Genomic DNA, 12,565 nt, shown 5'->3' with positions numbered 1-12,565 from the left:
TATTTATATGTACTGTATATTTTTTGAAATTTAATCAAATACCTAATTGCTTTGCCAACATTATTAAGCTTGTGCACTCTGACAAATCAATGACGGTGAATAAGTCTACGATTCGATGGGCAAGTGACAGGCATTCATCCTGAAACATGTCTTGAAAATGTTGGTAGTAACGTAAATTTACTTAAACTAGTTGAATATTCGCAACAGCATTGTCATAGCGTGAAATTAAAATTTGAGATTTCTTTTCCCTCCCCTATATCAAACATGCCTCATTCATAAATCTAAGTAAGCAATAGTTTCAATATTCACAAAAGAGAATTTATTTTCTTTACCACAGAGCATCAATTAGTTGAATTTCTTAATATAGAAGCAAGACTGAGCCATTTTTGACTCTGTTCATTAATGAACAGAGGAATAGACATGGTAACACTAATAAGTGTGTAACAAATTGTTTGCCGTTGACCAAATACCCAAATTTTACTAAACTCCTCAGAGCTGAACTTAATTGTGATGAAATACGTTAATGATTAGTTTAGCATACTCAGCTATGAGTGCTTCTTACATTCATATGACAACCATATGATCATTCGAATATCTCTTTAATAATTTATTTGCTGTATATGATAGCTTTTATTATGAAATAAGTAAATCAGAATTAAGAACAAGAATAATAACAAAATAAATTGATCAATGAATTGTATGTGATGTACTGGCACCATACACCTATAGGTAGAATTCTTAATGTCTGTCAATCGAACCTCCGATAATAAAATTTAATTTGATATTTAATTTTGAAGGCCTACTCGGATTTTCTTTTCGCCCGGCCAAAAGTCTTTCTTTTTTATTTATTATCCTTACAAGAAAAAAGACTGTTCTTTGAATTGATCTTCCCAGAACAATAAACATGAATTATTTTGCGTAAAAAAAACTTTTGAACACGTCATAAAAGATTTATCATTACAAGGGGTTTGCCCGATTCCTTCTCATAACTGACATGTAGGTTTATTAGTAATGTGCAGCCCATTATAACAACGTCAACTTGTGATGGTATTCTTCTTTTCTTTCTTAATCTGTAAAGTTATATATTCAGTTATCACTAATTTATTACTGACAAAGCAGTTTAGAAAATGAGAAAAATGGAAAGCAGGCGAGAAGTAAAGAATTTAAGTGACCTAATTATTATCAAACGTAATTGACAATAGAACATTTATTATTCAGACCTTATCTTGTTATGTTAGTCTTCCATTTTCCTTGATATTTGAAGTTATTTGCTTATTTATTAAAAATAAATTACTGAGAATGATATTTAATAAAAAAAGAAAAGATAAGGAAGAGAATGGTGACGAGGAAGAAGATAATAACTATAACCTTTTCTTTGACAAACTCATCTGGTTCTCCATAGTTAGGAGTCTTGTCTTCTGGATTATATCCTAAAACACTTAGCATCGGTGCAATTTTGATCATGTCTCTTTCTACATCTTCTGGAATGTTACCAAACCATTGCGTGAGTCCAGCCAAATACAGAGGTTTTGATACTTGATCGGTGGATACTTCGGTTCTGTCAAAATAGAGTATTTTGTTTTACTTTTTTATAGTTTTAAATTAAAATAAACCATAGTACTCCTAGCGTTATTGTTTTTATAACAAATAATACAGTTGATTTCTCTATTACATGAACAATCAGAAACGATCACTAAGCATTTAATTTAATTTCACATTAGTACTTAATATTGTTTTCTAATTTTACTTGCTTTGAGAAATCACTTTCGTTTGTATATTTTTCATGATGCAGAACTGCGATACTCCAAGGTATTTCCAAAAACTTAAACAAGTTCTTGGTAGTTGACACCGGCTGCAATACTAATTGCTCGTAATATACCAAATGACATATCGTCTCTCCAAGTTCTATACATTTCGTATACATTCTCTCTATATTCTTGTTCCACGTCGATAACGTTTCCCTAGGATCAAATATACAAAGGATCCGTAAAACACTGATAAATAATGTGGTATCACAGGCAAGATTAAACTAGACCTACGATGATCTGGGAAATTATAACTGATTTCTCTAAATGAACTATTTCATTTAAATTTATATTTACGGAGGGATTTCTGGATCGCAATCTGGTTTTCACTTAGCTAGAAATGCTTAAATCTTTCCAATATTTAGGTTATTTTTACCCATTTAGAAGCAGTTTTCATCCTGTTATTTCTACACTCTAACTGATTTGTTATCAGAATTATCGTACCAATTTCACATACCTATAACTCTCAATATTATATGTAGATAATTTCAATTTCCTTGATATAATAGAATGGGTCATTGCTCTTCCATCTCGTATCATTAAAACAAATTTTGCATTCGGAAACAGAAAATGCAGATATCTAAAACGGTTATAGAAGACTATAAATCAATAGGATATAATAATTCGAATGCAATGAGCGCATATTAATTATGCATAACACTATATTTTAGAATTTAGATTACTCTAATTTGAGCGATAACATTAATTCAAATATGCTTAATTATTCATTTTATGAAATGAAAAGATTTTCCGTTGAAAAATATCAACTTCTTTTACTAACTGCAAAATTTCGGGAAGTTCTGATCTGGCTTCGATATATATATATATTTTTTTTTTCGTAATTTAACCGTTATAAGATTCTCACTTTGAATGCAACATTTGTAGAGGGTCCTTGTTGCAATAATGAATAGCTGGTGGCGCATGACGAATTATTATTTCCAGAATAAATTGTGCAACAGCATTATCAGTTATTTCAGGATATAGGTCCATTTTGGAAAGGTACGAAACAGTTATAGGTGTCCTGTGGAAAAAGGAGATATTTCACAATTAGATGTTGTATTCTTTCCCCATCCGTTCTTTCGTAATAGCATTATTTTTACAATTAAACTGAATTTGTTGCGCTTGCCATTATCTACTTATCAACTATATATATCGAAGCACACGAAGTGGACTTATGGATCATTTTGTATTGTTTCTTGTTGTTGTGACAAGATGGCTTTTCTCAACAAAAAAAATGTTAATTTTCAATTGTTTTTAAATCGTCAGTGGTTAATGATTGTTGTTGTCGCTAGAAAGCTACTTTTATTTATTTCTTCAAAACTTTCTGTGGGCTCGGGGGAATTCGTTTTTGAATTTAACGTTTTGTGTGGGGTGACGTCAACAAAATTAAAAAATATTACTTTGTTTATATAATATTCACACGTTTCCAGGGGTTTATTTTGCCATATTGCTATAACCCTCAAACAACTATTTACTTTGCCATTGCCTCTCTCGCCCCCAGTACGTCGCAGATCACTACAGTCTCAGGGCCGCATCTAATATCAGCATGGGCATCAAGCATTGTCCTTAGTAACGTTGTGCCACTCCGATGTATTCCCCCAATAAATATTATTTCCATTCGCCTTCGATTTTGAGACTGAGAAAAAAAGATTTAATAAAATCACCGACTCGTAATTCCATGATTATATATTGATGACTATTTATTTCAGTTGAACTATCCTAGCGAAAATGGAACTCTCAAAAAAAGTTGAAAAAAGGGTGATTGGGTGCACCGTTTAGAACTCTCAACATCACCAACTTATCACTTGTTTCCTTATTATTGAAATATCCATCAACTAAGGAATGGTGTTTATTACTGTTAAATATGGGATATGATTAAAACGGAACAAGATTTGGTCTAAAAACGTTTGTTTTCCAAGTAATTTTATTCCGCTCTTGCCTTTTGGAAGAAATTATGAAAATATGTCGTCTATTTATGATCTACTTCTACTACGATCACTCATGTTGGGCATTGAGTTACTATTGATTCAGTATACTTACATCAACACTTGAATATGGTGTCCATTGTTCGGTATCGGGATTATAGTCCATTATTTTCAAGAGAAGAAAAGGAAACACAAACGAACAAACACAAATTGGTAATAAATGACTAGTTAGTGTATTAGGCATTTTGATGATAGTTTTTACAACTGTTAAAAAATACATTGAAAATTGTATCTTACAAATTTCGCAAAACGTACAGTTATGAAGTGAAGTCGAAAACTTTGGTAATTACTGAAAAAAGAAAACATTTTCATAGTTCGAACTAGGATTCAAGGATTCGGAACTAAGTTTAGCCTAGTCTAGTCACGTTACAAATTTATATGAGAGAATACAATCTCAAATATTAACTCAATAGTACATAACGAGTGTGAATACCAATGTGGGAATAGAATCAGCAATGGTTGGATTATAAATTTGTTATAGAAAGGGAGCATTCCTTTTTATTCTGCATTGAAATCCACTGTAACAGAACAAAACCTATTCAGTGGTATGTACTAATAATTGTTATAATTTTGTAATTACTTATAATAGTGATAACTGTTCGAATCATGCCCCGTTATTCAATTTTTATTTTAGTTCAATTACAGATTGCCGCTAACTTAGTGACGACGATTGCGCCAATTCTGTCGTTTTTTTTAGATAATAACTGATTTAATGTTGATCATAGTGGCATTTCAGCACTTTGAGTCAGGTTATGATTTTTTCGTATTTTTGAAGTTCAGAGCTGGAAAACCGTAATCTAGATTGAAATCTAATATTTTATTTTGTGAGAGAGGCGTTAATATACCATACTGCATTTGTCATATGCGAAAACGTAAATAAAATATCACTTTTACTGGAAAAGAGTGCAAAGAATAATAGATTCAAACCAACCTGCAAAATTCGTATTGTAAGGTGGTTTACAAAGTTCTGACAATGCGCCAACAATGATAATAGGCACGATTCCGAGGCACGCATATATGACATAATGGTTGTCGTGATCAGATTATAAAAACATAGAAAATTTTCAGGGTGACAAATACGCAAAAGTTTGGCTGATGGCCGCATTTCGTGCTTATATCAATCGGAATCGACTCAAGAGGTACGTCTTTCCGGTTCAGTTAGTTACAGTGATCAAGGTAATCATAATCGTTGAGATTGCTAAGCAATCAGTTTTGGGGTGGGAAGCTTGGAGATAAGCGAGAAGAGGACACGCACCTATCCCAGTCTCATATTGCTGCTCCGATTAGGTCTCTGCACCACCATTTATCTTGAAACTATTTTTCTTTTTTACAAAAATAACGACACTTTTGAATCTGCGCCTTCCTCTTGCTAGCATCATTTTGATTCTACTAGCACTTTAGTAATGAACATTCATACATGAAAATTGTAAACTTGAATTGGCAAAGATGTCTAGGTCAATTCCAGTGGGATGATTTCTGAGTATAACCTAGGGTATTTTATTAACAAAAAGTTCCAAACCTCAATATTACTGTGATGAATACACGTGAAATGTCGAACAGAAATACATGCGGCGTTTTCAAATCCCTGTCTGCTGACCTTTGATTTCTCATCCAGAAAATTGCCCCAAATATAGTACTGAGTACCATTTGATGGCTGTACAAACAAACATCGATTTTTACGTACATCAAGTGAAGTTGCTCTTAGCACCGTATAAATATTTGGAATTAACCCAATTCGCGCGGATCCGTTTTTTGAATGTGGTTAGGGATTTGTTCAAAAAGAATTGTTTTAAAACGATTGTTTTAAATCAAGTTTTTTTTGCCTGTTTTGTTCAAAATGGCTGTACTATTTGATTTTTTTGTATTAAATAGGTTGAAGGAAAATGGATGTAAAAACTTGCCAAGCGCTTCTTATTTGCAATAAATCTTTCAAAACTCTACAAATATCGACAGAGGCTCATACACACCTTCTCAAGCTGTAGTTCAGTAGTTGGCGCAGTAGGACGCAACCGATAAGCCATTACGTGAACGACCCTGCTGCGATGACACCACCTTGCGAAAATTAAAAAGCGATCGAATAAATTTGTTTGTATAACTTTGAAAAACTCTATCACTTCAACCTCAAAAACAAAGTATGCTAAGCATAATTTACCCGAACAGTATTAACCATAATAATGCCGTCATTTTATGTGGAAAATGTCAATATGTCAATTTTTCTTACTCAAAACATCTCTCTGATATCTCGGCTAAATATTCCGGGTAAAATCTTATGACTTTGGTCAAGATACAAACGTGGCGATGATTGTACGCAATAGAAGTAAAAATTAAAAAAAAAAATTTTACTTACACTTTTGAAATTATAATTCTGGCTGCGTGTGCAGCTGCCAGAACGCAACGTTTTGGCGTAGTTGCGCGGCGATGCAAGGGGTATTTCAATAAAAAATACAGAACATACAGAAAAAAATTGATTTAAAACAAGCTCTTGTTTTAAAACACGATGTTTTTTTAGAATTGATAAAAAACAAAACCCTGAATGTGGTGGTATACAGCGAACTCGTTTTCGTTTATTTGTTTTATATGTTAGGCCAGTGTTTCCCGAACTTATTGGGCCGCGGACCCATGTTTTAGAATCTTATTTTTGACGGACCCAACTCTATGCCGTATCAATTCTTATGCCTAACCAACCAGGAGGAACAATGTTTCATTTACATCGCAACAACACAAAATATAATAATATGTTGAATGAGATTGCTTTTGACTGCACAATCTAATAATTTTCCTAGCAATTTGTGACAAGCAAACTCGCCCGGTCCGACTCTACGGCAAGTCGAGACTTGTATTTTGTCATCAAATTGATAAGAGCTGAAAATGCTGCCTCACACATGTATGTTTTTCAAATTTCCAAAAAGATGCAATGATCTGAAATTAATCAATAAAGATCGATCAGACTCATTTCATATCGTCGCGAACCCCCAGATGTCCGCGGACCCTATACCCTAAGGTTTTTATTTGGCGTTTCGAAAGTTATATAAGGCGTGGCATGTTAATACAGCTTCCTCAGTGACATACATACATTTTTCGAAATGACGGGAACCTGTTGTTGGTAAGTTCGATACAAAAATGAAACTGTTTCTAAAATTTTGATTCTCCTACTGTCTGCAATACCCCTTTTTTATTGGGCATCGCTATCGATTTGAACACTTTTTAGAACCCAAGAAAGCATAATTAAGTTATATTGCGGAATATATCGTAAATGCGATATTCTCATTATTTATTGCATGGTCTAATATTCAGATATATATGTCCGACAATCTTCATGTTTTCGTCACAATATTGCAATAGTTTTATTGTTATCGAAATAACTTTGGCCCCACTCTGAAATCATGGCAGTGTAATCAACCCAAAAGTGCTTGTCTATTAAAAGTTATGATTTCAACCTACTCTAACTTGACAGAACCGAAGTATCCACAAAGCGAGTATCAAAACCCCTGTGTATTTACTGGACTCGTACAATCGTTCGCTAATATTCCGGAAGATGTAGAAAAAGCTATGCTTAAAATTGCACCAAAACGAAGTGTTTTACGATGCAATCGAGTAGACAAGTCTCCTAGTCCTAACTATGGGGAAACACATGAGTTTGGTATAGTTATTCTCCCTTATCTTCTTTCCCTTCATTTTGCTAGAGGAATAATCGTTCGCAAATATATGGAAACAATTCAACTATTCATATTTATTGTTCGTTGATTCACATGTAACAAAATTGATCACTTATCATCCAATAAAAATTAAATATTATAGAACTTTTATTCGTTTAGTAATTTTAGCAATAACGTAATATAATGAAAAAATATTTTAGGTGGTTTGGTGCAATTTACAAATTTCATTACGAAATACAACGAAACTAGTCATGTAAAAATAGGAATTTTCCTGGGCTTGTTTAAAACTTCTTTTTACGTGAATCAAATCATGTTAGCTCGTATCGGAAGACTCAAGTCAACGAAAAGTCTTTTTTCTTGTATGATTATTAAATATAAAATGAGCATTACTTTCCCATTCGATATAAACAAACCTTTACGTCTACCGTAAATAGAAGTATTTTATGCGTGCCTGCGCGAGGCGCTAATCTTTACGTCAGAATATATTCTCCTAATATGATATATTCGGCGACATTGAGCTACAGCTCACAAATTGACAAACCAGATTGCGATAATTTGGTGTATATTACCCACAAAAAGAAGTCGACTAACTTCGAAAAAAAAAATCATCAAACTAACGTTGGGGACGGTAATTATCTATAATTTCTACAATTCCTATTTATTTATTTATCATTTTCATCATAAATTCATCAGGCCGGCCATAAATCGGGGTATGCTCTTCTGGATTATAGTCAAAATACATCAATTGACCAATTCCATTGTGTCCGAGATTTTCTTCAATTTCTTTTGGGAGATTTCCGAACCAACTCTTTAGTCCATTCAAATGTAGAGGCTTGAATAAATCTTCACTCACATATTCTTCTGATCTAAAATATTATGCCCATTAAGTTATCCAAATTCTGTATTAAGGGCAACTGCATAAAGTGAGTGATATTTATACATTTGGCCTGTGCTGATACCACTTACTTCTAAGACACCCGCTCAGGGAAAAAATTTAAAACATTGCAATAAATATATAAACTTGTAAATGCCTTTGTTTATGATAAAAATGGCATTAACAAGATAACAGGGCGTATCCGAATTCAAATATTTTCAGTGGTTGGATTAAGAGGGTTACGCAACCCCGTTGCAATGTCGTAATAATCAGCAAACTGGTTTCATTTTTAGACGTTTGGCGACTGCAGCTATTGAGAAACGTGCACCGCAGCTGGTGATTGGCGTTTCAAAAGTTAGCTATTATATTTACCGTATATGCTCGTTTTACCGCCCGATCTTCATTAAGGGCCCGCATGAATAGCCGCCCGTGTAAACAGAACATAAAAATAAATAAGGGCCGGTGCTTGAATACCCGCCCGATGTAAAAGCTGATTTTTCATTGGTAGAGAACAATAGGAAATAAGAAGCGCTTTTGTCACAACGCTGTTGAATTTTGAGCGCCGGTAGATAACACTCACGCCTTAGGCGTCCAGGTACATAACAGATAGCGTTGAGTACGTAACACCATGGTTCTCAAACTGGGCGTCGCGACGCCCAAGTGCGTCGTTTCAATATTGATAGGGCGTCGCAAAACTTTTCTTCTTTTGCGGCATTGTACCTGCGGTGCGTAGAAAAAGTCAAAATTTTCGGTATTCTAGTTTAAACCATACTTGAGAACTGGAAATAACAATATATTAATTATTGTAACGATCGAAAATAACAAGCGCCCGTGCTTGAATAAGGGCCGGTTTGAATAAGGGCCCGGTTAGCGAGTTGGTTGAAAAAAAAGGGCCCGGGCTACAAAACGAGCAAATACGGTATGTCTTGTTATTTTAGTATAGTTCCATTGGAACAAGAACCCGATTCATTGTTGCCTGGTTAACTGAATTCAATTCAAGTTGAATATTCACCAGTGAGATTGAATTGACAGTTTTACCAAACAAAAAGTTTTAATTAGTATTTTCACTTTCTTACCTTAATATTAAAGATTTGTTAATATGTCTTTCGTGATGCAAAACTTCGTCGTTCCATGGAATTCCAAGAAATTTGAATATTCGTTTTGTTTGCGTCACGGGTTTTAATATCAATTGTTCATATTTAACTAACAAACAATATTTTTTTCCTAATTCCTCACATTTGTTCAATATTATTATATTATCTTCATCCCATTTTCGAAAATTCATCCTGCAAGTTAAGATAAGTTAAAATAATATCATAAAATCAAGAAAATAAAAAAGAACATAAAAATATTATATGTAGTTATGCATGATAATTTCTACTTATTTTTCAGCCTTTTCCAGCTCTTTGATCAAAACGAAAATAGCAGGTTTCCTGCTTTTATGTAGATTTTTTGGGTACTCCCCGTAGTATGTGTACCAAGATGGCGCACAACCTGAACATAGTATAGGTACCAGGTTGGGATTACCAGGTTGTGCGCCATTTTGATACACATACTACGGAAGCGCCAATTTCTGATACATGCGTATGTACATACCAATAACTTGCGGCATTGTTTGAATCATTCTGTGATAGACTTGAATAAACGACCGCTCTTGGATCTCTGACCATGTGAATGAATTTGGCATTTTTGAACAATTTGTGGATATACCTGAACTCAATATATAAATCAATAAATAGCTTGCTTAAAATGATTAAAACCTTTTTCTTGCTCGAAGATCAAGCAAACTGAATATTAATATCATTGAAAGTGTATTCAATGTATCCAAGTCATAATATATTTTAGACTCCACACCAGTGGTTCCAACTTTTATGACTCGTGGCACCCTTCCGAATACATTTAGCATTCACGATTTCTCTGTCAATCATTCAAAAGAGGGGTGCAATGCACGCATTGGCCGAATTCTAGGGCATCTGATATTACTTGGGTAGATCCAAAGGTATTGTCGTCTCAGGGCAGGACATGGCATCTTCTTATAAAGAAAGAATATGCAAACGAAATTGCATTAAAATCAATTTTGCGCCTAGTCGTGTGGCCATTTTCCAACTGCTCTGTGGTTTTCTTTGATGACCATGGTCCCCGGTTGCTCCACACTATTCACAGTTATAAAATTTATACGTACTCTGCGTGGGTTAAGATATACTTGTCCTTGTAGCAACATAGTTTAGAAGTCGGACAGTGACCGAGAATTACTTCCAACATGAATTGCGCGATTGCGTCATCTAGTGCTTCTGGGTACACACCAGCGTTCACCAAGAATTGCTTTCGATTAAATCTGAAAATAGCAAGTGATATAGTTGAATGCATGATTAGATATGCAGACACATAAAGAAAATAACGACGCTCACTTTCTCCAATTTTTCAATCCGCCTAAGATATTTCTCATCAGCCATGTTCCGTATCCACAATAAATTTCCTGATGAGAATCCAACATTGCTCTAATCAAACTTGTACCACTGTGCGTACTTCCTCCTATGAACACCAGGTCAATGTCTCTTCTGTCTTTTATCTAAAGAAATAATTGCTATATAAACATTCGTTAAGAGAACCCTCACAGGTAATTTTTAAGATCTATCTGTGTTCCAATAACAGTTTCATTTCATTTATATTGTTTGTGCCAGTCTGAATTTATTTCATAAGTCCAATGGAATAGTTTCGATTTTTAGTCCTGAATCTCGATGGAATGGAATTCACGATCGTTAAAACAAGAGAGCAATGTATACATTGTATACAAAGGTAGCGCATCGCGTATGGGTCGGTAAGGCCTGCGGAGCAACGAGTTTACTAATGAGATTAAAAATTATTCAATCTAATGGTTTCGCCAAACAAATGCTTTTATCCGTGACATTTCAAATTGCTTTGTTCATATTCGTCGTACATTTCTTTCCATTTGGCATCTTGTTTAATCTTATGTAGACTGGGTACTTGTACAGATTCGTGGCAAAACTATAAATTCTACAATGTTTGGATACTGTCGTCTTCTAGTGTAGAAATATTCAATTAGCCTGTACATTATATATTACTTTTCAAATACTTTACCCTTTCGTTTATATCTAACGCTGGATCCTTTTTCTTTATTGTTCGACACAAATAATAAAAGAGCACAGAGGAGCACACGCATAAACAGATTAAGAATAACTGTTTTAGGTCGCTTCTGAACATCCCCAGCTTTCCGTACAGAGTAGTGATCTGAAATGCAACATATTAATAATCTATATTAATCATTATTATTGCCGAAGCCCTGAAATGCTTAGAAATATTTAGTTATTGCGACAAAAAAAGTATTGTTGTATATATATAACACATATATCTAAACTCTAACTGTACCTTTAGAATTTGAAATAATAACAGAATAAACTTCCTGACGCCAACAGTTTGAAACGCTAGAAGTATTTTTACAAAATGGAGCCAATTTTTTTTAATCGTGATATTTTTGTGATTAAATTGATAGCTATGATATATATTTTTTTTACTGTTAGAGAGAAAGTTACCTTCTTTGGTAAGATAAATAAGAATTATATAATAATATATTTCTAACTCAGGCAACATAATATTCGTTCTCTAGATTTTCGGTCATAACTGAAAACTGCTTGTAATTATTGCATATTATTGTGTTTATTGCGAACAGATACACTCGGCATAATTTATCGGGATTTCGTGGTTTCCACTCTCATTTCTGTTGATATCTCGCTCACATAGACTGGAATAGAAAAAATCGCCATTCAAATATTTTGAAACACAGCGGTGAAGCCTCCTAGACTGACTTAGAAGTCCGTAGATCATTTAAATTCATGTCGCTAAATTTTTGATAATCTGTTTTTTATGTTATTTTTTCATATCTTACAATCAACCAACAACTGCCTTACTAACTGCTTTCAATATAGTTGTTTTAGCGCCCTAAATATTAATTTGCACATTCAGATGCATGAAAATGAACGGTGCAGCACAAGTATCTCTCCACGTATGAAGTCCACTTATGCTTATTTGGTACTACGCTATCTCAGGTATTCTGATTTCATTGAAACATACATGCATGCTACAAATAAGCTTGAATAGACAAAGACTTTCTATGTCGATTACATGGGCATGGTTTCTGAGTAGCCAATATTTATTTCAATAACAAAAAATTCTAAATTATTGCAATACTGTGACAAATACATAAAAAATTTCAAACAAAAATACATG

General features: G+C 33.8%; 2 protein-coding genes across 2 annotated transcripts; both read right to left on the bottom strand.

Moving 5' to 3' along the window:
- Positions 1–936: 936 nt before the first annotated feature.
- LOC120335898 (protein-tyrosine sulfotransferase-like) lies at positions 937–3,978 on the bottom strand. Its single transcript, XM_039403519.2, has 7 exons — positions 3,846–3,978; positions 3,281–3,441; positions 2,671–2,826; positions 2,263–2,385; positions 1,752–1,961; positions 1,369–1,558; positions 937–1,070 (listed from the first exon to the last, which is right to left on the bottom strand). Exons 1-7 carry the CDS (start codon positions 3,972–3,974, stop codon positions 1,035–1,037), a joined length of 1,005 nt encoding a protein of 334 aa, XP_039259453.2. The 5' UTR covers positions 3,975–3,978; the 3' UTR covers positions 937–1,034.
- Positions 3,979–8,104: 4,126 nt separating this feature from the next.
- Positions 8,105–11,929, bottom strand: LOC144432035 (protein-tyrosine sulfotransferase A-like). Its single transcript, XM_078120048.1, has 7 exons — positions 11,872–11,929; positions 11,415–11,569; positions 10,729–10,889; positions 10,524–10,655; positions 9,917–10,030; positions 9,397–9,606; positions 8,105–8,312 (listed from the first exon to the last, which is right to left on the bottom strand). Exons 1-7 carry the CDS (start codon positions 11,927–11,929, stop codon positions 8,105–8,107), a joined length of 1,038 nt encoding a protein of 345 aa, XP_077976174.1.
- Positions 11,930–12,565: the final 636 nt, after the last annotated feature.

The sequence above is a fragment of the Styela clava genome, chromosome 2 (assembly GCF_964204865.1).
Source record: "Styela clava chromosome 2, kaStyClav1.hap1.2, whole genome shotgun sequence".
Lineage (NCBI taxonomy): Eukaryota > Metazoa > Chordata > Ascidiacea > Stolidobranchia > Styelidae > Styela > Styela clava.
This window is presented reverse-complemented; position numbering and strand designations above follow the sequence as displayed.